The sequence below is a fragment of the Xenopus laevis genome, chromosome 1S (genome assembly GCF_017654675.1).
Source record: "Xenopus laevis strain J_2021 chromosome 1S, Xenopus_laevis_v10.1, whole genome shotgun sequence".
In the NCBI taxonomy this organism is placed as follows: Eukaryota; Metazoa; Chordata; class Amphibia; order Anura; family Pipidae; genus Xenopus; species Xenopus laevis.
Window position 1 is genome coordinate 131,986,909 of NC_054372.1, and position 23,022 is coordinate 132,009,930.

The window sequence follows — 23,022 nt, forward strand, 5'->3', positions numbered from 1 at the left end:
AGAAGTTACCGGGGGTGGCAAAAAGCTGTTCCTGGTAACATTAAGAGCTGAATTTCTGGTTATTTTTTTTCAATACACATGGTCTTTATGCCTCCGAAACTTAGCTCCATGCCAAAATTCAAAAATGAGTGCCTACTTTGAGGCCACTGGGAGCAACATCAAAGGACTTGGTGAGCAACATATTTCTTGTGAGCCACTGGTTACATATACTACTAGAATGCTATTGGGCCAATAATGATCCAGGACATTACTGAGGTCTTAATCCCAGTGATGACATGGGGGTGAGCGGATGAGGTGACATCTCTGCTGCACCTCAGTGAAAAGTTGATTGTGTGTAGCCTAGGTTTTCAATATCATGTGCATTACCAAAGCCACCCTACCCTACAACTGTTCTTTTGGGCCTCCCAATATGCAGGCCCAAGGACATTATAAAGATTGATCTTCTTGTGACATTTAGCCAATTATGCAGGCCTGGACTGGGAGTCAAAATTCCAATTATAGAGAGGCCGAAACAACCCCCCACCAGCCCAATAAATATTGACTGTCTATGGAATTTTACAGCAGCCCCTCTGGCATTTGCCAGAAACCACAGATTGCCAGTCCGGGCCTGCCATTATGCTTAAAGGGGTTGTTCACCTTTGAGATAACTTTTAGTATGATATAGAGAGGGATAATTCTGAGACAATTTGCAATTGGTTTGCATTTTTTCTTATTTAAGGATTATGAGTTATTCAGCAGCTCTTCCATTAGCATTTTAAGGAATCTGGTAGGTAGGGTCCAAATTACCCTAGCAACCATGCATGAATTTGAATAAAAGACTGGAAGATGAATAGGAAAGGGCCAGCATAGGGAGATGAGTAATAAAAAGTAGCAATAACAATACACTTGTAGCCTTACAGAGCATTTGTTTTTTTAGATGGGGTCAGCAACACCCATTTCGAGAGCTGCAAAGAGTCAGAAGAAAATAATTATAAAACTATAAAAAATAAATAATGAAGACCAATTGAAAAGTTGTTTAGAAGTGGCTGTTCTATAACATATGAAAAGATACCTTAAAGTTGAACCACCCCTTAAAGCAGCACCACCCTGATGGCTTCCCTGCCTGCTTGGGCCCCATACATAGTAATGTCTCAAAGTAAATGAGTTTACCAATAAAATCATTATTTGGGTACACTATTCCTGTCAGGCTGGCCTGCTGTGCTTACAATGGCCCTTTTCAGAGTGGCAGTGTATGAGTAAAGGTGGCCATAGACGAAAAGATCCGCTCGTTTGGTGACATTGCCAAACGAGCCGATCTTTCCCCAATATGCCACCAACGGGCATGGCTATATCGGGGTAATCTCAACGTTCGGCCCTATGGCCGAACGATCAGATTATGATGAGAACGCAATGGGCTCCGGCGGGAGCAGTTGGGACAAAATCAAACCTGTCCGATCGACCAAACGACTGATCTTCTCCGGACAAAAAATGTCGAGACTCTCCACACACGGTCCGAAAATCATACGAATCCTCGATTCGTACGATAGGATCTTTGCGTCTATGGTCATCTTAAGAGCTGGAATGCTGCTAAATCGTGATAATGTCAGTACAATGCAATCCTTCTATCTGAAACACGGGCACAGGAACACAGCACGTTAGCAGCAACTATGCACCAACACTGCCTCTATAAATAGCGCACACACACACTACTAGTTTGCCGCCGGGTTCCGCCACTTTTACATAGAGGGTGCCTAGCAATAGCGGCCGATAATGCGATCGACAATCCATGGATTAAAAGGTAATAACTGATAATGATGGTTAATCAGTGAAGCCTCCCTGCCAGTGCACCGTGGAGACTGCAGTTCCAGCGCGGCTAATAATAAATCACAGCTAAGCGTCAGTTCGGCATGACCGCGTCCTAACCGCAGCACACGCACAATTGCACCAAATCCCGGATGGAAGCGCTAAATACGCCACCAAGCTACGCGCGCCCCCTTTGTCCAACTGTGCACCTTGGGTAGCGAGCTTTCTACGCCCGAGAACGCGCGCCTCTTGTCTGTCATGCGCGCGCCGGGGTTGCAGCTGCTCTCTATTATACAAGAGAAGCGGCTCTCCTTCTTCCTTATCCGGTTATTATTTTTGGTTTTCTTCTTCCCTTAGCTATATACCCTCCAACCCTCATAGGACCTGAGTCATCATTCATTTAACCCTGAAATTCCCTCCTCTCCTCCATTCATCTGGGCAGTCTTCACTTTAGCTGTGGAAAACCCTGTTCATTAGATTCACATTATTCTCATTTCCATGGCATAGCCCTACACCAGATTGCAATTTCCCTGATATTTTGTAAAGTAGAGCTCTGCATTGGTGTGTCCTGCTTAATTCTATTTATTGCTTCTTTCCTTTTCACTAGGTTGGACTCTAACACGGTGGGTTGCCTGTGCTTTTCAATGTCTAAATTCTGAGATTTCTTATCAAAACTTGTCTGAGAGGCTGGTAATATCACTATGTTCCTCTTTGTGTTCTTTTTCACTATGGCTTTGGGGTGTTAAGGGGGCCTTTCTTTGAAGGAATCCTTGTTACTTTGTTTTATATACATTTGTCCTGACAAGATATTTACATTTCTCAAGCAAGTGCAAATGTACTTTGTCTTGTGTGGCTGCAATTTCTTTTCTGAACTTTCTTGTAGCTATATTTGTCTGTTGTGTTTAGATTTTTTTGTCTTTCTGTTAAGAGTCAAAATTTTCCATTTATTTCTCTAATCAGTGTACTGTATATCATTTGCAGCATGTGAAAAAACATTGCAACAGAATGGACCGGGATGTACAGAATCCTTTTTCTTAACAAGAAGCCATCTCAGCACTTCTATTTTGTTTGTGCGCCTCAACCCAAAAAAGTTACTTATTAGGAGTAACTAAGAAATACATGGGTGCAGTTTACTGCAACTTTGTATAGCTGGATTAACTATACATATATTTCCTGGGATTTTAAGTGGAAGACAGGACGGCCGCTCAGGGCGAGGAGTTGCCACCAATGCCTCCAAAAATGGCATCAGTTCGGTTCACTGTTACACCTACCAAAATGGATGAAATGGGGGCAATCTCTGACACCAGCCCAGATCTCAGTTCATCCTCCCGTGTGCGTTTCAGCTCCAGAGAGAGTGTCAGAGATGCCAGCCACAGTGAGGCTTACAGTGACACTTCACTGGCTACCACAGGAGTGGAGCCAGTTAGTGAGAGGAGCTCTAACCCTATGGACAGTGGAGAAGGTAATGAGTTGGGGGTAATTATGTAAGGAATAGTTTTTTAAAGGCTATGCTCTGCTGTAAGGGGGCAGTATGATTTTACTAATGAAATAACTTTTGTTTGGAAAACTTACATAGTTACATAGTTAAATCAGGTTGAAAAAAGACAAAGCCCATTAAGTCCAACGCTTCCAACATCCCAGAATCCATACACACACCCCTCACTACTTTCACATAAATTATATACTGTATACCCATACCTATACTAACTATAGAGTTTAGTATCACAATAGCCTTTGATATTCTGTCTGTCCAAAAAATCATCCAAGCCATTCTTAAAGGCATTAACTGAATCAGCCATCACAACATCACCCGGCAGTGCATTCCACAACCTCACTGTCCTGACTGTGAAGAACCCCCTACGTTGCTTCAAATGAAAGTTATTTTCTTCTAGTCTGAAGGGGAGGCCTCTGGTACGGTTATCCACTTTATGGGTAAAAAGGTCCCCTGCTATTTGTCTATAATGTCCTCTAATGTACTTGTAAAGTGTAATCATGTCCCCTCGCAAACACCATTTTTCCAGAGAAAACAACCCCAACCTTGACAGTCTACCCTCATAATTTAAGTCTTCCGTCCCTCTAACCAATTTAGTTGCACATCTCTGCACTCTCTCCAGCTCATTTATATCCCTCTTAAGGACTGGAGTCCAAAACTGCACTGCATACTCCAGATGAGGCCTCACCAGGGACCTATAAAGAGGCATGATTCTGTTCTCATCCCTTGAGTTAATGCACTTTTTTATTCAAGAGAGAACTTTATTTGCTTTAGTAGCCACAGAATGACACTGCCCAGAGTTAGACAACTTGCTATCTACAAAAACCCCTTGATCCTTCTCATTTAAGGAAACTCCCAACACACTGCCATTTAGTGTATAACTTGCATTTATATTATTTTTGCCAAAGTGCATAACCTTGCATTTATCAACATTGACAACATTTCAAAAATGGAAAATGTCAGTATCCCCAAAAATAATTATTTTTTGGGGATACTCACATTTTCCTTTTTTGAAATGTTATCTTGGACCTACACCCTAGGACTGGGTGCATTGTGAGTATACTCTCCATGATTAACTTCAGTATTTGATTATTAATTATTTTGGAGTAGTACCTATACTTCTATATATTTCCTTGTCATCAACACAAATCATATTATTATTTATCAACATTGAACCTCATTTTCCAGTTTGCTGCCCAGTTTTCCAACTTTGACAAATCACTCTGCAAAGTGGCAGCATCCTGCATGGAACCTATAGTTCTGCACAATTTAGTATCATCTGCAAAAATAGAAACAGTACTTTCAATGCCCACCTCCAGGTCATTAATAAACAAGTTGAAAAGCAAGGGACCTAGTACAGAGCCCTGTGGTACTCCACTAACAACACTGGTCCAATTAGAAAATGTTCCATTTACCACCACTCTTTGTAGTCTATCTTTTAGCCAGTTCTCTATCCAGGTACAAATACTATGTTCCAGGCCAACATTCCTAAACTTAACCAGTAACTTTTTGTGGCATTCTATCAAATGCTTTAGCAAAGTCTAAGTAAATCACATCCACTGCCATCCCAGAATCGAGCTCCCTGCTTACCTTCTCATAAAAAGAAATTAAGTTAGTCTGGCAAGATCTATTATGCATAAAACCATGCTGGCACACACTCATAGTATCATGATTTGCTATGAAGTCCAGTATCTTATCCTTTATTAACCCTTCAAAAAGCTTTCCTACTACTGACGTCAGACTAACTGGCCTATAATTTTGAGGCTGAGAACGGGATTCTTTTTTGAATGCTTCCCATTTTTGTTCCGTGTTTAACCCTGTGAAAAGCATTTCCCACTTAATATGCAGAGATGCCCTTATACTTTCAAAGTTTGCACGTCTGAAATTTTGTGTTTTAGTTACTCCCTTATAGAATTGCTTCTGCAACAGAATCTCAAAGGAGACCATGTTATTATCAGTATTCCCTAAATGCTCACCCACACAAATATTAGAGATGAGTTCAGTATTATAAGTTAATACAAGGTCCAAAAGTGAGTTATTCTTAGTAGGTTCTTGAACGAGCTGGAATAAAAAGTTGTCATTCAGCATATTTACAAACCTACTAGCTTTTTCTGTCTTGGCAACCACATTACTCCAGTCAATGTCTGGATAATTGAAGTCACCCATAGCAACAACTTCACAATTTCTCCTGTACTCCAGTATGCTGTAAATTTGGTTTTGGCAACCTGTGGGTCTTATCAGGCTGTTGACTGCAACTGCAAGCATTCCCATCATCCCACTATCTATATCTATATACCAATGGATGAATGCATGCAAGGTCATTAGTAATTCAATAATTTTTTACGAAATTGCCTGGTTAGAATTGTGTGGGAGAATTCCAGACTGGCAGATTTAAGATCTTCAGATTGAGTCAGTGGTTTCTATGCCCTTGTATGGCCCCTTTCTAATGGCCTCCCCCATAGATATCTTGCTGAAAATTGGCCAGATATTTATCAGGCAGGTTTGAAATTCTCATAATTCGAGGACCACATTAGCACATTGATGTGGCCCTTTTATAATGCATAGGCCTTAGACAAACAATCTGATCAACCAAATTTGATCTTGCATGTAGGTGGCTAGATCAGACATGCTGTAAATACTTTATCTACCACATTAAGTTTGCATTATTTTTTAAGAGAAACAGTTAAACTTTTCTGTCTAATAAATGGGGCATTACTCTCAGACAAGACAACAGTCATCATATTACTCTGGTATTCAGTAATTTAGAATGAGATGAGCATGGGCATGCACTAAACTTTATGATCAAATTTGTCTGGCTTCAGTGGGATAGGAATCTGCAAACCTGACAGTGTCTATATTTCCTTTGCAAGTGAAAATCCTACTTATGACCTTGTTCTAAAGTCATTTGTGCCTGACAATATTGTGGAATGTTGAACAAAATAAGAAATCTAGGGAGAAAATGTAATTTCATATTTTATGGATGATTGCATGTGTGAATGTTTCTTGGTAGCTGTCAGTGCTTCATTTCTTTCTAAAACAGCAGCATACTGACATTTCATGTCATGCACATTTGCTATCTTTATAAAAGCAAATGCTTTCTGAGGATTGTGGGGGATCAAAAAGTTAAAAATGTCAGTACTGATATTCGCGCTACTGCTATGGTAATAAGCTATATAATCAGAATGTTTGTCCACACTGACGAGTTTTAGCTCTTTTGATTGTTTTGAGTTATAATGCTACCGTTAGAATTTCCATTTTGCCATTGTGCTAAAATTATTAGAAACTTGAATAATGCCTTAATTGAGAGACCCAAGGTTTCCATTGTTGACAAAATTCAATCTCAATACCCATTTTGGAATGTACATAAAAATAACTTGTGGTCATTTAATCAACATAGACTATGTCTAGCCTTATAATCTGGAACCATGAGTCATGGAATCCTGGCACTATATGAGCTTGCACTTATAATGTGAAGTCAGGATATTATCTTCCTTCAGTGGAATCCTAGCCCTATCGCTCTCTCTACTGACGGATAATGCTTAGCTGTTGTTGTCCCCTAGGCATTCTCTTGCCAGCACTGTATGTTCTCTAGATGAACGAGGGAATTAGAATGAGTAATTCTCAAAATTCAACCCATGCTTAGCCAGGTACTAGTTTTACGTTTATACTGATGCTCCATACGATCTTCACTATTTACAAAAACAGATTTCAGAAGACACCCAATGTTCATGCAACTGAGTCTTCAATCAAATAAAACAAAACAATCAAACCAGCTGGTTTCATCTACCGGTCTGCTGTTTAAAAATACACCTCTGGTTGCTATGGGTTACTAGACGTGGGCACACTTTAGAATTACATTACCCCATATTGTTCCCACAAGCAACTGGCACAGTGTCAATTTGAAATGCAGCCATGTCACAATTATATAAAACTATCTAAAGTCACGACAAGCAGCAACAGCTATTTTCAGATATTCATCCTCTGGAAATGACCTCCAGGCTTTGATTTCTGTTGCAAGGGAACATTGCTTGAGTATCTCTTCAGAAAGGCAGGGGTAGCACAGTGCTTAGTAGTAGCCAGAAGAACAACTTAGAATTGCTGATCCTGAAAGAAAGTGAGGGGAAAAACAGTGTAAGATACGGTTTTACCTTTGTCAATATTAGTAATCTGTTGCCATGTCAAGTATTTAAAGAACGGTTTGGGTATCCTGAAACCAGGTAATTAGCAGTCAGACTGCTACAGACTCCTCCCTAGCAGTGAACGGCTCACCTGCCCTCAGAGTATTAATGAAGGTTTCTTTTCTTCTTGAAAGCAACACACCCAGTTACAGAGTGAGAGCGTATCGTTTTAGTGCATGAGTTGCAGCACTCCCATCCATTCATTTCCACAACAGACCATCAAAGCCAAGTAAAAAGTGTGCTGTTCTGGTTTTGAGTGCATGTTTTACATGTAAATATTTTGGTTTGCAGGTCCCAAATACTAGGAAAATGCTTTACAAGGACTAAGGTTACTGTAATGTATTTTTTGAAGCAGGCAATTTAAGATTATGTATATTTGTTTTTATAATATACACAGTCTCATATTTGCTGGATATTCAATTGTTATTGAATGTGTCCATGCAAATGGAGCAATACCTTATTGCTTTGTTTGCTGATTGTCATGAATCTCTGCAAAGTGATTGTTTGTTTCTTTTTAATTATATATGGCATTAAAGTTGTTCATCTGGTCTTCCAGTCCTTCCATATTCATATTGCCCTTAAATGTATGTAGTTGTCTGCCTGATTACATTTTATTGGGTCTAAAAAAATTTGTAACTTAAATTGCAGAGTCCTTGTTTAAACAACTCTTAACATTATTTGAAAACACAATTTATCCATGTTATTGCTTGAGATTTTGTTTGTAGCTGTACCTTTAAGATAACGTTCCTCCTCCTGGGATGGAAAATGAACATGTGATCGGGAAGCTATGACAGCCTGCCTTCCCGAAGCACAGGCAAGGGAAAGAGAGAGCAGAGATCATCGAAAGGGAAAAAAGTATTTAAAAGCAGCAAACAGCAAAAATGTATGGGTTATACTGTTTAGTAAAAAGTTGGATAAAGAATAGGTAAGCGGTAAGTGAGGTGCAAACTTTAGAGGAAGCGGAGGAAGGGTTAAACAGGAAAGACTAAAACTGTGAGCGGGAGTGAGATATGGAGACCTGAAGGCAGTGTTAAAGTAGGCTAAAAGGTTGAGGGAGTGTGAGAAAATACAGAGAAGGGAGGTAAGAATAGAAACAAAAATTGCAAGGATGTAAGTTAATGTTTGAATATATCAGAAAAGGGAAGGAAAAATAAGGGTAAATAATAGTAAATAGAGGCAAAGAAAAATTTTGAAGGAAGCCAGACGGAGCCATGCCACATTTTACGGTAACCAAAGTACCGGACCCTTACTGTGCTACTGAGGAGGCGACCTCCAGTCATACGAGCTGGACTGAAAGTGAGGATTCGTGGGGCGCTGGTAAGTGTACAGCATTCCCTGTACAGCTTCAAACCTTCAAATATGTTTCTGTCTTCTTCCATCTGTCTTACATATGATTAGTGCCGAGTACATTTAGGAACACAAGCTGGTATTAACGAAGGACTCACCGCAGCAGACAGTAAACAGTGATTGGATTAGCTCTTGGAATTACACCAAGTTGCCGATGTGTTGTTTTCAGTTCCCAGGGTTAATGTTTAGCTTTGTGATGGCTTCTGGAATATTATAAACCTTCCGTATAGGCTCTGTAGAGCAGAGATTTTTGGTGTGCCTTGTGCTATACAATGTTGTAGAGCTTTTGGGCTAATTTGTGGTTTTCTTTTTACCCTTTAGATCGGAGCCAAACATCTGTAACAGAGGAGAACAGTAAGCTGCTAGGTACAGCTTATTAGGTTATAGAAATAATACATTTGCCGAGATAAGATGTTTTTTTCCCCTTGCCAACGCTAACTTTCTTTTTGTAGACATTGACCGGCGGAAGAGTTCAGTGCTTTATCAAAATCACACCGATGATGAAGGGGAATCTTATGACAGAAATCTGGCCCTGTTTGAGGTGAGAAATCTACTTTTCTTCCACTCAGTTGTTTCTATATTTGTTATATAATTTACCTAAACTTTTTTTTTCCTACACATGTAATGATTGGGTTCTTTCTCCTGTAGGAAGAAATGGATACTCGTCCCAAAGTTTCTTCCCTCCTTAACCGTTTGGCCAATTACACAAATCTGCCTCAGGGTGCAAAAGAACATGAAGAGGAAAGTGAGGGCAAGAAGAAGGCAACAAAGGTGAGTGAAATGGGCAGGGTTTTTGTTTACAACATAAATTAAACATAAATGCCAAAATACATTTTCTTTCAAGAAAACATTTTGTTACATTTAGAAATGCATATGTATGTGACAGAATATAGTGAATAAAGTACCCCCTCTTGTAAAATATAAGGATATTATAAGTTACCAAGGAGTATCATGACCATATCAAAACACAAGGCAGAAGACTGAGTGTTTTTATACAGGTCATGGAACTCCAAGGTAACTTCTAATATCCTTTATTTATTATAATACACAAGTTTCAGTGAGTCATGTGACAGAAATTAAATCAGAACTCAGCGTTTATAACAGATGACATCAGAACTCACCGTTTATAAGAATTTAATTTACAAGATATTCATGGCTTTTGTGTATCATAAGATTTTATCTGTTAAAAGGTAGATGTCCGTGTACGTCTCTATTTTTATATTTCTTATCCCTGGAAGTGACAGTTTGATTTGTTAACAAGGACATATTGTAGGCATTACAAAGAACATATTTCATAATTGCACTGGGTGCATTTGCTAGAGAGGGGCATTCAAAACATCCCACTCTGTTTGTTATTGCTTCTGTAGGGTAAGGTAACAATAGCTGCAAAGTCTGTTGCTAGTCCAATCATCCATAGCAGTCAATCGTGTGGTTAGCATTTACTGGTTAGCTGTTTAAAAGAAAAGACTGATTGGTTTCTATGGGTGACTAGACATGAGCCAAATTTGCACTTTTAATTCTATCACCTTTTTGTGGGGAAGTCTGCCTGTCATTGCTCCACGTGTGTCAACCTGGGTGCTTAAGGGAATAGTAATACCAAAAATTAAAAATATAATGTACTGTTCTGCAGTAGTCAAACTACACACAGCTGATAACAGATAAGCTCTGTAGTATACAATAGGATTATTCAGAATGTATCTGTTATCTACTGTGTATCCTTTGCCTGAATGGCTGTCCCTATGGTTACTCAGCAGTTTGTTTATATAAATTATATCTGTGTTTCTGAAGCAAACCTATCAGTTATACAAGTAAAGGGCAACACTACATTTTGTACATCCCACTTACAATAATATAGCCCTTGTCCGATGGATAGAAAGGCCTTTGCCTCGAAAAATTGACTCTTCACTGTGAACGTCAAAAAAACAAAAAGAGTTAACCTGGGCACGCATAAAAAGTGCCAAAAAACCAAGATGCTGAACAGAAACCCAATATTAAAGGGGAACTCTCTCGGTGTCTTGTACCTCGGGGAGCCATTCCTTCCGGTTGGAATGGTCAATGTAGCAGATTCCTTCAGTTCACATAAACATCGCCACCACAAAAAAACAAGTAACTCATCTCCTTCTGGATCGAACCGAGTTCCAGATCGACGAAATCGGTCGAGGGTATCTAAATGACCGACTTGGGGACTGTACATCCGCCGAAGGTACCGCCGAGCCTGCCTCCATTAACCACAATTTTTGCAGCACCTCTGAGCCTTCCTGTAACGAGGTGGTAGCATAGGATTTGTTCTCATACATAAACAAAAGCTTCACCGGAAATGCCCAACGGTAGCGCACCTCATGTTGCAACAGGATTGTAGTGAGGGGTTTCAGGCCCTTGCATTTAGCAATAGTAGAAGAAGCTAAATCTGCAAAAAGCTGAAATTTATGACCTTGATCGGACAAGTCCTCTTTAGTGCGGCTGCCCCAATAATCAGCTCTTTTGTAGCATAATAGTGCTGGCGAACTATTATATCCTTGGGAAGTTTACTTGCGTTTTTTGGGCCCAGTGCCTGATGTACTCTGTCCAATTCAAGGTGTTCCAACGGCAACTCCGGAACCAAGCTTTGCAGTAGTATAGGGATCTCCGTGGTAAGGTCCGATATCGAATCCGGAAATTATTGCGTCTAGAACGGTTCTCAGAGTCCTCCGCCTTTTCCTGTAGAGCAGTTAACTGTGCCTGCAGGTCCTCAATAACTGTGTCGTGTTCATTGACACGGTGAATCAAGTCATCTGTCTTAGATTCAAGCGTGTCAGTGCGATGACCAATCTCTTTAATCTCTTCCATTACCTGCGTAGTGATAGACTTTGCCGTAGCCGCAAGTAGAAGAGACTTAAACTTTCCCAACAACACTGCGTCCGGTGAGTAACATTTGGCCTGGCTGTGAGAATCCAGAGACATTTCACTGTGCAGTGAAGGTGAGGAGGGAGCTTCCTCCAAAGCCTCTCCAGGCTCTATGTCCTCCGCCATTTTGGATCTAGGCGTCTGGGTTCCCTTCAGCGACTTCTGACCACCTATCCGACGTCCACGAAAACCCTTGGACATTCCTATACATTATCAGTCAGTACCGAAGTCGCGTGCGATGAAGTGGTGGTGTTATAATATAAATCCACCCAGCCGGAATGCGGAGCTCGCCTAAGTGCGTGTGTACTCCTCGAGCTCGCGCATGCGCCCCCACGGCGACACTACATTTTATTGTCATTCTTTTAAAACACGTTTGCTTTTTGATTATACTGTTCCTTTAAAAAGTAGGGTAACAATCAGCTGCTTTACTCCAATAAGTTTCTGATGTGCCTGCACCAGCCAGCCTTGGCGGTGCCGGTACATCAGAAGCTGAGCAGAGCATGAAGGCTTATTCTTAGTCTGAGTTATCCACAGGGAAATAATTAATCTGATGTGTCTTAGGAAAGTAGCCATAGTGTACAAGATGATCCCATTTAAGACCTAAATGATGATGTTCATCAATCTGTTACATTTATTATGGGAGCCCCCCTATTGCCAGTGCTACTAAAGCTTCACAATGGAAGCATCTTCCAAAGGGCCCTGTAACTAAATGGGAAGAATTAGGATCAGACAGCTAGAGCAGAGTTTCTATGGGAACCAGCAATGCTATCTCTTCATTGTCTGTGAGACTGGAGGGTTTGTTTAGTAATTTAGTAATTTAAGCTGAGAAGAACTGAGCCAACAGCCAAAGCAAATTTCTGAGGGAGGTGGCAGAGTGAGTTACAGGAGGAGAAGGAATTCTAAGTGATTAAGGGGATACTGCAGCCTTACTGTTAACCTTTTAACAACAAGAGTGGCAGGAATCTAAAGATTTCAAATAGGCTGATCACTGATTACATTTTTGTCAAGGAGGTTACATGTCCTTTAAGAGACTGCTACTTTCTTGTGGCAGTTACCAGATCTGAAAAGGAATAGACCTAAGCTTTCTATGATCTGCCTATTGATATCTAAACCCTTCCCCCGATTTCACATAAAACTAAATAGAGGCCTACAAATAAAAAGAGAAATACATTAAAATATATCTTGGTATAAAAGCAAATGTGAACCTGATGACCCAATACAATATTTATACTTGATGCAAGACTTTGACTTAAAAATGTAGACACTGCGCTCTGGGCTCATCTGAGCTTTATGAATTGTTTTCAGTACAGGAGAACAACGAAATTGTTTTTAAAAATGTTTGGTTGGGAGTTGGGGTTAATATACACCTTTCTAAATTCTGGGTAGATCTCATAATACTGATATGCTAATCTTTTGTATAATTGAAGCTAATGTTTGCTTAGCTGTTCTTATTGTTTGAACATTATGGTTAGCAACTTAAAGGAACTGTTTATTGTAAAAATGAAACGGTAAATAGTCTGTACAGGATAAAACATTTTAAAAAAAGTTTTCAATATAGTTAGCTAAACAAGTAATTTATTAAGGCTGTAGTAAATGGATGCCTAAGGGCCAACACACATGGGTGTTCTGGGCTGTGCTCCTCGATGTTCCGTTTAAAGGCATTTGACCGTAGGGGAAGCACTGGCCCAGACACAATGTGCGTTTGTCGCTTACAAGCATTGTCATAAGGAAGGCACCATAGGTAAGAATTGAGTGCATCTGGGCCTGCTCTCCCCTGCGGTCGAATTGCTTTAAACGGAACGCCGAGGAGCGCCATCCCAGAACGCCAGTATGTAAGGGCTCTAACATACTCGCCAGAACACAATTTCCTCAGTGACTCAATGGGGGCCATATGGGACATAACTGTTCAGTTATGTCCCATAGTTACTGTGCTACGCAATATGTTGGCGCTATATAAATACATGTTAATAATAATAATAATAATAGTTTGCTGTAGAGCGGGGGTCCCCAACCACCGGGCCGTGGCCAGAACCAGGCCGCAGACAGTCCTGAACTGGGCCACCGAACAATGAAATTGGTGCGCCAAAGTTGACGCCGGCCAAAGTTGGATGCAGATCACATCTGACCCCTCCGGACCCCCTCTCAACTCCTCCCGACGACCCCTCCCTACCCCCCTGGAAAAAAAATTGGCTCTTTTTTGGTCCCCGGCCCAAAAATGGTTGGGGACCCCTGCTGTAGAGCACAAACTAGAGTTATTAGAATCCTAGTTATGTTAATAAATTATTCATAGTCTTCTCCCATCCAAGTTTGTATTTACTCTCGTGGTTGTGTAGGTTTCCTCTCACTCTGGCTTCTGCTAAAACTGATCATAGTGTGTGAATGTGGCAGGCACCTTCGGTTGCCCTGGGGTTGGGACTGAAATAAATGATGTGTAATCTATCTATTGCATTTTGGAACATGACAGCTCTATATATACGAAAGGGGTTGTTCATCTACCAAACACTTTTTCAGTTGAGTTGTTTTCAGATTGTTCTCCATATATAAAGACTTTTTACAGTTGCTTTCCATTTTTTCCAAAAATCTAAGTTCAAAGTTGAATGTCCTTGTCTCTGGTGTTTGAGTCGTCTCAGTAATTCAGGTGCAGACTAAACTAAATTACCATTTTGCAACATTAAGTTGATACATTTCTCAGCAGCATTTCTGGAGTATTAGTAACTATTGTATCAATTCTAACCGCTGCCTTTAATGAAACACAGGGATTCTGCTCAGCAGGGACAAAGATAAGAAATGTATCAACTAAATGTATCCATTTAGAACAGTTTACAGGGTTGGCGACACCCCTTCCCAAAGCTGCTTTAGAAAGGTAACAAATTATATTTAAACTTCAATATTAGAACAGTCACAAATAGACAATAGATAATAGAAATTAAATGGAAAAAGTCTTTATTTCTGGTGAACTATCTGAAACCAACTTAACTGAAAAACGTGTTGGAAGGTGAACAGCCCCTTTAAAGATAATAACCAGTTACCCAGTAGTTGTGTAATTGGAGGATGAACAGTTGCTGAGTATACAAAAATACCACTCAAGTTGTGAAAACACAACATCAGCATATACAGCCAGAGGCAAAACAGAAAATGTTCAAGCTGTTTGTCAATTGGCAGAAGTACTGAAGCTGTCTTTACTTCAGGCTCTCTGCCTAAAATACATACTGACAGTCTGTGACACATCAAGTGGAACTTGTGTAGATAAGAATGGACCCTGGTCTTGTTTTTATTATTAACTTAGACTGTGCCAAGTGGAATATTAGACAAGGAGTGTGATATTTACCAGTAGTTACCCATATGCATGCTTACATATTTTAATAGGGCACATTTTCTCACTGCTCTGCAGTTGCAGGCCCATATATTTACCAAATAGTTTTTACCTTCCCTCATTTACCTTCCCTCCTGCTAACTCCAGACCAGATAGAAGCTCCAGGGTTTCCACAGTAGAATGTGTTCAAATTGTGTGCACACACAACTCTCCAGAAACGACATCACCCAGACCTTTTCAGTCAAGCATTGGGTCTCATGTTGAAGTGTAAGCGCAACTGCATCCATTTTTATGCATTGGACACATTTACATTATGGGCAAAAATGTCACAATGTCTTGGAATATTGGACTTTGCACACTGTGGATGTCATTTGTAAATGTCTTTTATATATATTAACAAAGGAGGCAAGTGAGGTGTATGTAAAACATTTTCACTTTTATTCTTCATTAGACCTAATTCAAACTACTGAATTTCCTCCACTTCCAAATCTGTGATTATGAATTTGTCTGAACTCCACCAGATCAGTGTTGCATCCTGTAATGTCTTTCAGCTCCTATTGGGCAGTGTTGCATTGCTGTGCAAGCTGCCTGAAGCTTCTGCAACATTACTAGACACACTTTTTATCCAGTCAGTGGATCTGAGATCTGTTTTAAATAGATTATTAAATTGAAGAACTGTCGTTAGTTTGCATGATGCTTTTTTCCCATCCCTTCAACATTATATATCTTTCTCCATTTAATTTTTCTGATCCTTTACATTGTACCATTACTTTATTGTAACAATGTATTTTTGCTTTTTCTTCCAGAGCCCCCGAATGGGCACAATAATGGGGGTTTACCTTCCTTGTCTTCAGAACATTTTTGGAGTCATTTTATTCCTTCGACTACCGTGGGTGGTGGGCACAGCAGGAGTCTTGCATGCCTTCTGCATTGTATTCGCCTGCTGCTGCTGTGTAAGTATTAAGATTTTACTTTATTTTGAGAGTTTCTGTGACTGGGATATTTAATCGCTAATGCTTTCTTTTCTCTTCAACCCTCAGACCATGCTCACAGCCATTTCTATGAGCGCCATTGCAACCAACGGGGTAGTGCCAGGTAAGAGGAAATAAGATGCACTTTTTCTAGCTCCATTTCTCTCTATTCTCTTCTTCTGTTTTTTTTTTTTCACTAATAAAGCTGGATCACCTCTTGAAAAGTGTTTTCCATGAGGCTATTTAAATGTTAAGCTGGCCATAGATGTAACGATTTTTAAAAGATCTTTTCGATATCGTAAGACCAAGATTATCTTGAAACGATCGTTTAAATGTATATGTCCATCAACTAAAAAGACCATTTCAAGCGATATTGTCTAGTTGAAGCCAGGAAAACTGGGAGCTGCTTGCTTGGCCCTACAAACATAGATAGATTTCACTGTGACCGATGAAAATTTTTCAACATGGTCTATGAATATCCTGATAGATGTCGGACGAATAATGGTAAGATGTTCGATTCCCACTAATTTCACGATAATTTGACGGATTGGTTGTATTTCACTAAAATCGGTCGTTCACCAAACAAAAATCTTTGCGTCTACGGGCACCTTTAGTAAAGGGAAGTCATTTTTGGGAGATTTATTGTCCGTGGGTGATCAATTACCCCATGAACTGAGAAATGCAGTGCATTTAATGAAAATGACATGTACAATTAACTTGAAATTCACTGAAAATGATTACGTATACTGGAAATTTCTGAGATTTTTTTTTTATTGTGCAAATCTGTTTTTGGGCAGAGATCCTCTTTGAAGGTTGCTGTTTCTAAACTGCAGACACTTCTTTAATCAAAAAATTATATAGAACAGTATATCGAAATTGCCACCACAATTGTTTTTTTTTTCTTATCTTAAAAAAGGCATAAATGTAATTAAATATATTTGTATGGGGGGGGCGTGGCATGGCAGCCTAAGAGAGCAGACGTGTGCAGCCAGAGCTCCGTTCGTACCTCATTCTGATTTTACCCTGACGTCCTGCCTGGGCCGATTGTCGACTGTTATATTGTTGGCACTGCTCTCCTGTACCACCAGATCTGATGGGAGGCAAAAGTGGCCCGCGCAACAAGTCCGAAATTGCCCAAAAACTCAGTGCGTACGCTAGAGAGCAAAAGCAAGATGGCGGCGAGGAGCCCCCGCGGCCTACCACGCCTAAGGAGCAACCGCAAGCCTCACAGCACCCTGCACCAGACCTGCCGCTTAATCAGGTACTGACGGCAATAGCGGAATGCCAAGCGACCCTGATGGCCACTTTTACCAGCAAAATAGATGAGTTGCGCACGGAATTCTCCATCCTGCGTCAAGACACGCAAAACATCAGAGAACGCACGGCGGAGGCTGAATCCCGCATCAGTATTCTGGAAGACGCCTGTGCCCCATTGCGGGAGGAGGTCTCGCTTCTCCGTACCCAAATTAAGCAGGCTGTCGCACACATGGAGGATCTAGAGAACCGACACAGGCGCAACAATGTGAGGGTGGTGGGCCTTCCGGAAGGAGTCGAGGGCCAGGATCCTGAGGCCTTCTTTACGGACTGGTTGAAACAGCACTTGGGTGAGTCCACCTTCTCCTCCTTTTTGGTGGTTGAAAGAGCCCACAGAGTCCCAACTAAGCCGGCACCACCGGGGGCCCCCCCGCGCCCATTCCTGGCCAAATTATTGAATTATAAGGATCGTGATGCGGCCTTGTCGGCGGCAAGGCGCATGGGTGACATACAATTCCAAGGCAAAAAAGTCTCACTTTACCCTGACTTTTCTACTGGGATACAGAAAAAGAGGGCCACATTTGTCGGCGCCAAGAAGCGACTCAGAGATAATAATGTTCCCTATGCAATGCTCTACCCTGCCAAGTTACGGGTGCAGGCGGATGGGAAAAGCCATTTTTTCACTGAGCCCCAAGAAGTGAACGCCTGGATGGACGGGAACAGCTTGAAATAGGGGTGCCACCTTCTCGTCTGTTTTGCAGCAGTAAGTTAGGCATCTAACCTGATTGGAATGGGGTATCCTGATCCCTGTGTACCCCTCACAGTGCCATTCGATTGCCTTTACTCATCTGGCTTTGGTTTTGTTCGGCCCAGGAGGATCTCTTGGAAGGAGCCAGGACATGTCTGTTCCCATAGGGAAGGTTTGACCTGCCGATAGGGTTTATATTGAAGGGAATATATCTTGTTAAAGTTAAGGGTAGTATCTCTATTTTGATGATACCGGGTGGGAGTTTGGTGTATATGGGATGTTTAGTTAAGTTGTTTTACTATGTCTCTTTATTGAATGTAATTGGCATTTGTACTATTACTGCCATAGCTTCCACAGATAGGTGTCTTGTGAGGAGGATGGTCCTTTCCTTGGTGACTGAGACCTGGGTCCGCCTCTGCCCCCCGTCCCTTCCCACTAGGTTCCCTGGGGTTAACCTCTCCTCCAAATTAGCATGGAAGGGCGACTTACGCTAACTTCATGGAATGTGAGGGGTCTCAATGACAGAATAAAGAGGACGGTTATACTTAAATATCTGAAAGATCATAAAACTGACGTAGCCCTCTTGCAAGAGACTCACCTCACGGGTAGCAAAATTATGTCCCTTAAGAAGCCATGGGTAGCCCAACACTATCATGCTCACTTCTCCTCCTATTCGTCCGGAGTGGCAATTCTGATACGAAAGGGCGTCCCGTTCACATTTGAGGCAGTGCAGTCTGACCGGAAGGGCCGCTATCTTATCCTACACTGTATCCTAGCGTACTGCCCAATTACTATTGTCTGTATTTATAATCCACCTCCATTTGACATAGATCTCCTCCATCACATTGCGGCCAAGACGCAGAGCCCTGACCCCAGACCTATCATTCTTGCGGGCGACTTTAACGCAGTCCCTGATACACGGCTGGATTGCCACCCTCCTGACAAAAGACGGGCCTCTGGGCTTCAGGCGTGGTCTGACGCTTTGGGTCTGACAGACCTATGGCGGTGGAAGCACCCTAGAGACATACAATACTCATGTTATACCCCGGCTAAGTCGGCTATGTCCCGGATTGATCTCATTTACTCCTCTGCTGATCTTCTGAGTAGGGTCGTGGGGGTAGATTTCCTCCCACGACCCTGCTCAGACCACTCGCCCATACAGCTTACGCTTCAGCTGGGCCGCCACCCCTCGCAGAGCCATTGGAGATTGGGGGGGCGCTGGGTGACTACTCGAGACCTACAGACAGAATTCCCCACGCACCACGCTGACTTTTGGCATCATAACACAACTGAATGTGACTCGAACATAACATGGGATGCATACAAAGCATACACTAGAGGTGCATTCATATCTATGATCAAGTCCTACCGGACTAGGAATAGGCATAATATAGGAGTAGCGGAGAAGGATTTAGCCCAGGCAGAACATGCTCATGCAAACAGTCCCACACCTGATACCCAAACTCTCTTAGACTCGGCCCAACGTAACCTTAAACTGTTACTTGTGGATGCCACCAAACGATACCTCACTAACAGTGCGCACCAGATGTATGCACATAGAGATGCCAATGCACGACACATAGCCTTCCTGACTAAAGAACTGCGCCCGTCTACCGCCATACCACACTTAACCAAGGCAGATGGCTCGGATATTACTGATCCGTCTGCGATAACGGCTCTACTAGCAGAATATTATACTCATCTGTACTCCTCCAGACTCAATAAAATGGAGACTGAGATCAGACGGTACTTACACCCAGTTACTTTACCCACTTTAGATATTGACCAACGTATGGCCCTTAATGCTGACTTCACTCTGGAGGAAATTGAGGAGGTTGTCACCTCATTTCCTAATATGAAAGCCCCTGGCCCTGATGGTTTGCCCGCAGAATGGTACAAAACCCATGTTAAACTGTTGGCCCCTAGGCTATTGGAACTATTCCAATCAGCTTCACGATCCAAAACTCTCCCTCTCTCCTTCTACCAGGCAACAATTTCTCTGATTCTTAAACAGGATAAGGACCCGTCCCAATGTAGCTCTTATAGGCCCATTTCACTTCTTAATATGGATGCGAAAATACTCACTAAATTGCTAGCTAACCGCCTTCAGCGGGTAATTACTCACCTTATACATCCAGATCAAGCCGGATTCATCCCCAATGGATCCACCTATACTAATGTTAGACGCCTCTACCACAATCTGTCCATTACACATGACAACTCCACCACGCGGGCGATAGCCTCTCTGGACACGGAAAAGGCTTTCGATACGGTGGAATGGGCATATCTTTTGGAGGTGTTAGCTAAGTTTGGTTTGGGTGCTAACTTTATCTCCTGGGTGAAAATGATTTATGCAGCTCCACAGGCTTCGGTGCAGGCTAACGGGCTACTATCCACACCCTTCCGTCTTTCCCATGGCACCAGACAGGGGTGCCCCCTGTCCCCCTTATTGTTTGCAATCGCAGTTGAACCCCTAGCTGCCATGATTAGAGACGACCCCCGGGTAGTGGGGCTCCGAGTGGGCAATAGAGAGGAGAAGATCTCCCTTTATGCAGACGACACCTTGATCTATCTCGCAGATACCAATCACTCCCTTGACAATGTCTTACAATTGGTGAAGCAGTTTGGTGAGTACTCTGGTTTACGGGTTAACTGGAATAAGTCCAGCATCTTTCCCATAGACCCTAACCCGTGCCCCCGAATCGACCTGCCCCTGAAATGGGTTGCCGAAATGAAGTATCTTGGGGTGACTGTCTCCCGCGACTTGTCTTAGCTATACTAGATTGAACTTGCTACCTATCTTAGTGACCCTCAAAGCCAAAATCCCTATATGGGCGAAACTGCCCCTGTCCTTTGTGGGTCGGGTGAATCTCATTAAAATGTTATGTCTGCCTAAATTGCTTTATGTGTTAGCTAATGCCCCAACCTATGTACCTCTCTGCTGGTTCACTGACATTGACAAGCTGCTTCATAAACTCCTATGGCCTAACTCCAAACCGAGAATGGCACGGGCAATTATGCAGGCACCGTGGAACCAAGGTGGTTTGGCATTACCTAATTTTCGGAACTATTATCTAGCGGCTCAGCTTTCCAATTTGCATCAATGGTGGCACCCCAGTCTGGACAATCGTGCGTTGACTTTGGAAATGCACATTATGGGCTCTGACGATGGCTTGCAAACTCTTCCCTTTTCCGGGCCCCGCTCCGGGCAGGGATTACCTGTCACGACCCTATCCACTTTCAAATGCTGGCAGATTGTGTCGAAGAAGGCTTATATACAAACCAATAAGTGGTCTCCAGCGATGCCACTGTGGCACAACAGTCTCCTGGGCCAATTCCGCCTGATTCCTGACCCGAGCATCTGGGCGAATAAAGGAGTTACAGAACTTCGCCATATTCTTAGTGGGGAGACACTCAAGGCATTTGACCATCTCAAGAGGGACTTCGACTTGCCGAATCACTATTTATTTCGGTATTTGCAACTGAAACACGCATTCTCAGCACAATTCCCTGGCAACACAGTGCACCTTAGAGAGCCTCGAATAGAGAAACTTCTCAAAACGGTAGGCCTCCGTCATTTGACTTTTAACCTCTATGGAGGGCTTATGGACTTGATTCCTGATCCATTGGCCAAAGCTAAATCTCAATGGGCGCAGGACTTGGGAGAAATTCCACAGGAAGCCTGGGCAGATATTCTCAGTCAAGTGAGAGACATCTCAATACCCGCCAGAGACAGGCTTATTCAAATAAAATTTCTTAACCGGATCTACTACACTCCTGTGCGATTGGCTAGGATCTTTCTAACTGCAACGGACACTTGCTTCAGAGGCTGCTCAGAGGAGGGTACTTACTATCACATGTTTTGGCAATGCCCCCTGATACGGTCTTACTGGAAGGATATCTGGGACTTTTTGCATATCCACTTGGGCCTCCCACATGTTGCCACACCGCCACTAAGCATCTTGGGTCTCACAGAGGACCTACCCTTGAATACTAGGAACAGACTTCTGCTCCTCCAACTTTTATTCTTTGCCAAGAAACTCATTCTCCTTCATTGGAAAGACACTCAGGCCCCCTGGATCGGAGAATGGAAGCAGCTTGTCAATTCTGATTTGCCACATATAAAAGCAGTATATGTCTCTAGACACTGCCCGACTAAATTTGACCTGATATGGGGCACATGGTTGGCGCTAGATAACTTGGGACTTACTTAATCTAGATAGTTGTGAATGGGGGGCTCGTGGCTGAACTGACAGTCTATTGTTTGGTGATATGTTAAGTTCTAAAGAGTTGTGGGCATTGTTCTATAGCATAAGGGATCATACCTCCTCTTTACCAAGGACGGACACCGTTTGGGCGTGCTCCTCTTTAGTTGAACTGTGGAAGTGTTACCTTAACATGGCAATTTTATTTTATGTTATTTTGTGGGTGTATTTTCTTTTTTGTATGTGAATAAATTTCATGTGCTTGTTTGTTGAAAATAAATAAACGGAATTTGCAAAAAAAAAAATATATATATTTGTATGGGATACCTTATCTGGAAACTCATTATCTAGAAAGATGTTATTCTTAAAAAGGAAGGGAGTGGAATGACACATTAGTACCAGGAAATGCATCATCTATGCAAGAATAAAATTCCTTTCTTTGGGCCCTAGACATTATCAGCTATGTATTACACTCAGGATGACTCTTAGCTTAATGATTTTTTTCCAGTTGAGGGCTTTGTGTTGCTCTTTGGAACATATTATCCCATTTGCACATATTTGCTTTTTTATTTTCTGCCTGCCACAGAGTGTGCCATAATATTACTATTCCTGTTCACAGCACTCACAGGTGGTGTCTAAGATGTTTGTTGTCTTTGGCTACCATCTGTTCTTTTACACATTCTTTTCTCATGGTGGCACAGACATTTCCTAACACCCTTAATCCAGTTCTGCTGCTGCATCTAACATAGCCTTTTACACAATATCGTGTTCCTTTTTTCATGTTTACGCACCTACAATTTGTTTTCCATTTTTATGTTTGTTACTTCTCTCTCAGTCTTACTTTCATAC

The 23,022-nt window shown here is 41.9% G+C and overlaps 1 protein-coding gene and 1 long non-coding RNA gene across 7 annotated transcripts in view; one reads left to right on the top strand and one right to left on the bottom strand.

The window, feature by feature from the left end:
* The first annotated feature begins 1,650 nt into the window (after positions 1-1,650).
* The window catches only part of LOC108707044 (solute carrier family 12 member 6), a 36,082-nt gene continuing 14,710 nt past the window's right edge, over positions 1,651-23,022 (top strand). Inside the window, exons 1-8 of one of the 5 annotated variants that reach the window (XM_018243964.2) lie at positions 1,651-1,777; positions 2,390-2,405; positions 2,764-3,244; positions 9,121-9,165; positions 9,252-9,340; positions 9,448-9,570; positions 15,802-15,948; positions 16,036-16,090. In XM_018243964.2, coding sequence (XP_018099453.1) covers positions 3,010-3,244; positions 9,121-9,165; positions 9,252-9,340; positions 9,448-9,570; positions 15,802-15,948; positions 16,036-16,090 — 694 coding nt within the window. In that variant the 5' untranslated portion in view covers positions 1,651-1,777; positions 2,390-2,405; positions 2,764-3,009. Of the gene's footprint in view, positions 1,778-1,974; positions 2,344-2,389; positions 2,406-2,763; positions 3,245-8,125; positions 8,770-9,120; positions 9,166-9,251; positions 9,341-9,447; positions 9,571-15,801; positions 15,949-16,035; positions 16,091-23,022 lie in introns of those variants that run through there. The other 4 variants (XM_018243962.2, XM_018243965.2, XM_018243963.2 and 1 more) reach the window with 4 other exon arrangements.
* LOC121399466 lies at positions 7,000-8,890 on the bottom strand. Of its 2 annotated transcripts, XR_005965051.1 has the most exons (3): positions 8,703-8,890; positions 8,184-8,251; positions 7,000-7,378 (listed from the first exon to the last, which is right to left on the bottom strand). It is a non-coding gene; the product is annotated as an uncharacterized LOC121399466 (long non-coding RNA). The 2 variants fall into 2 exon arrangements; XR_005965050.1 differs by lacking the exon at positions 8,184-8,251.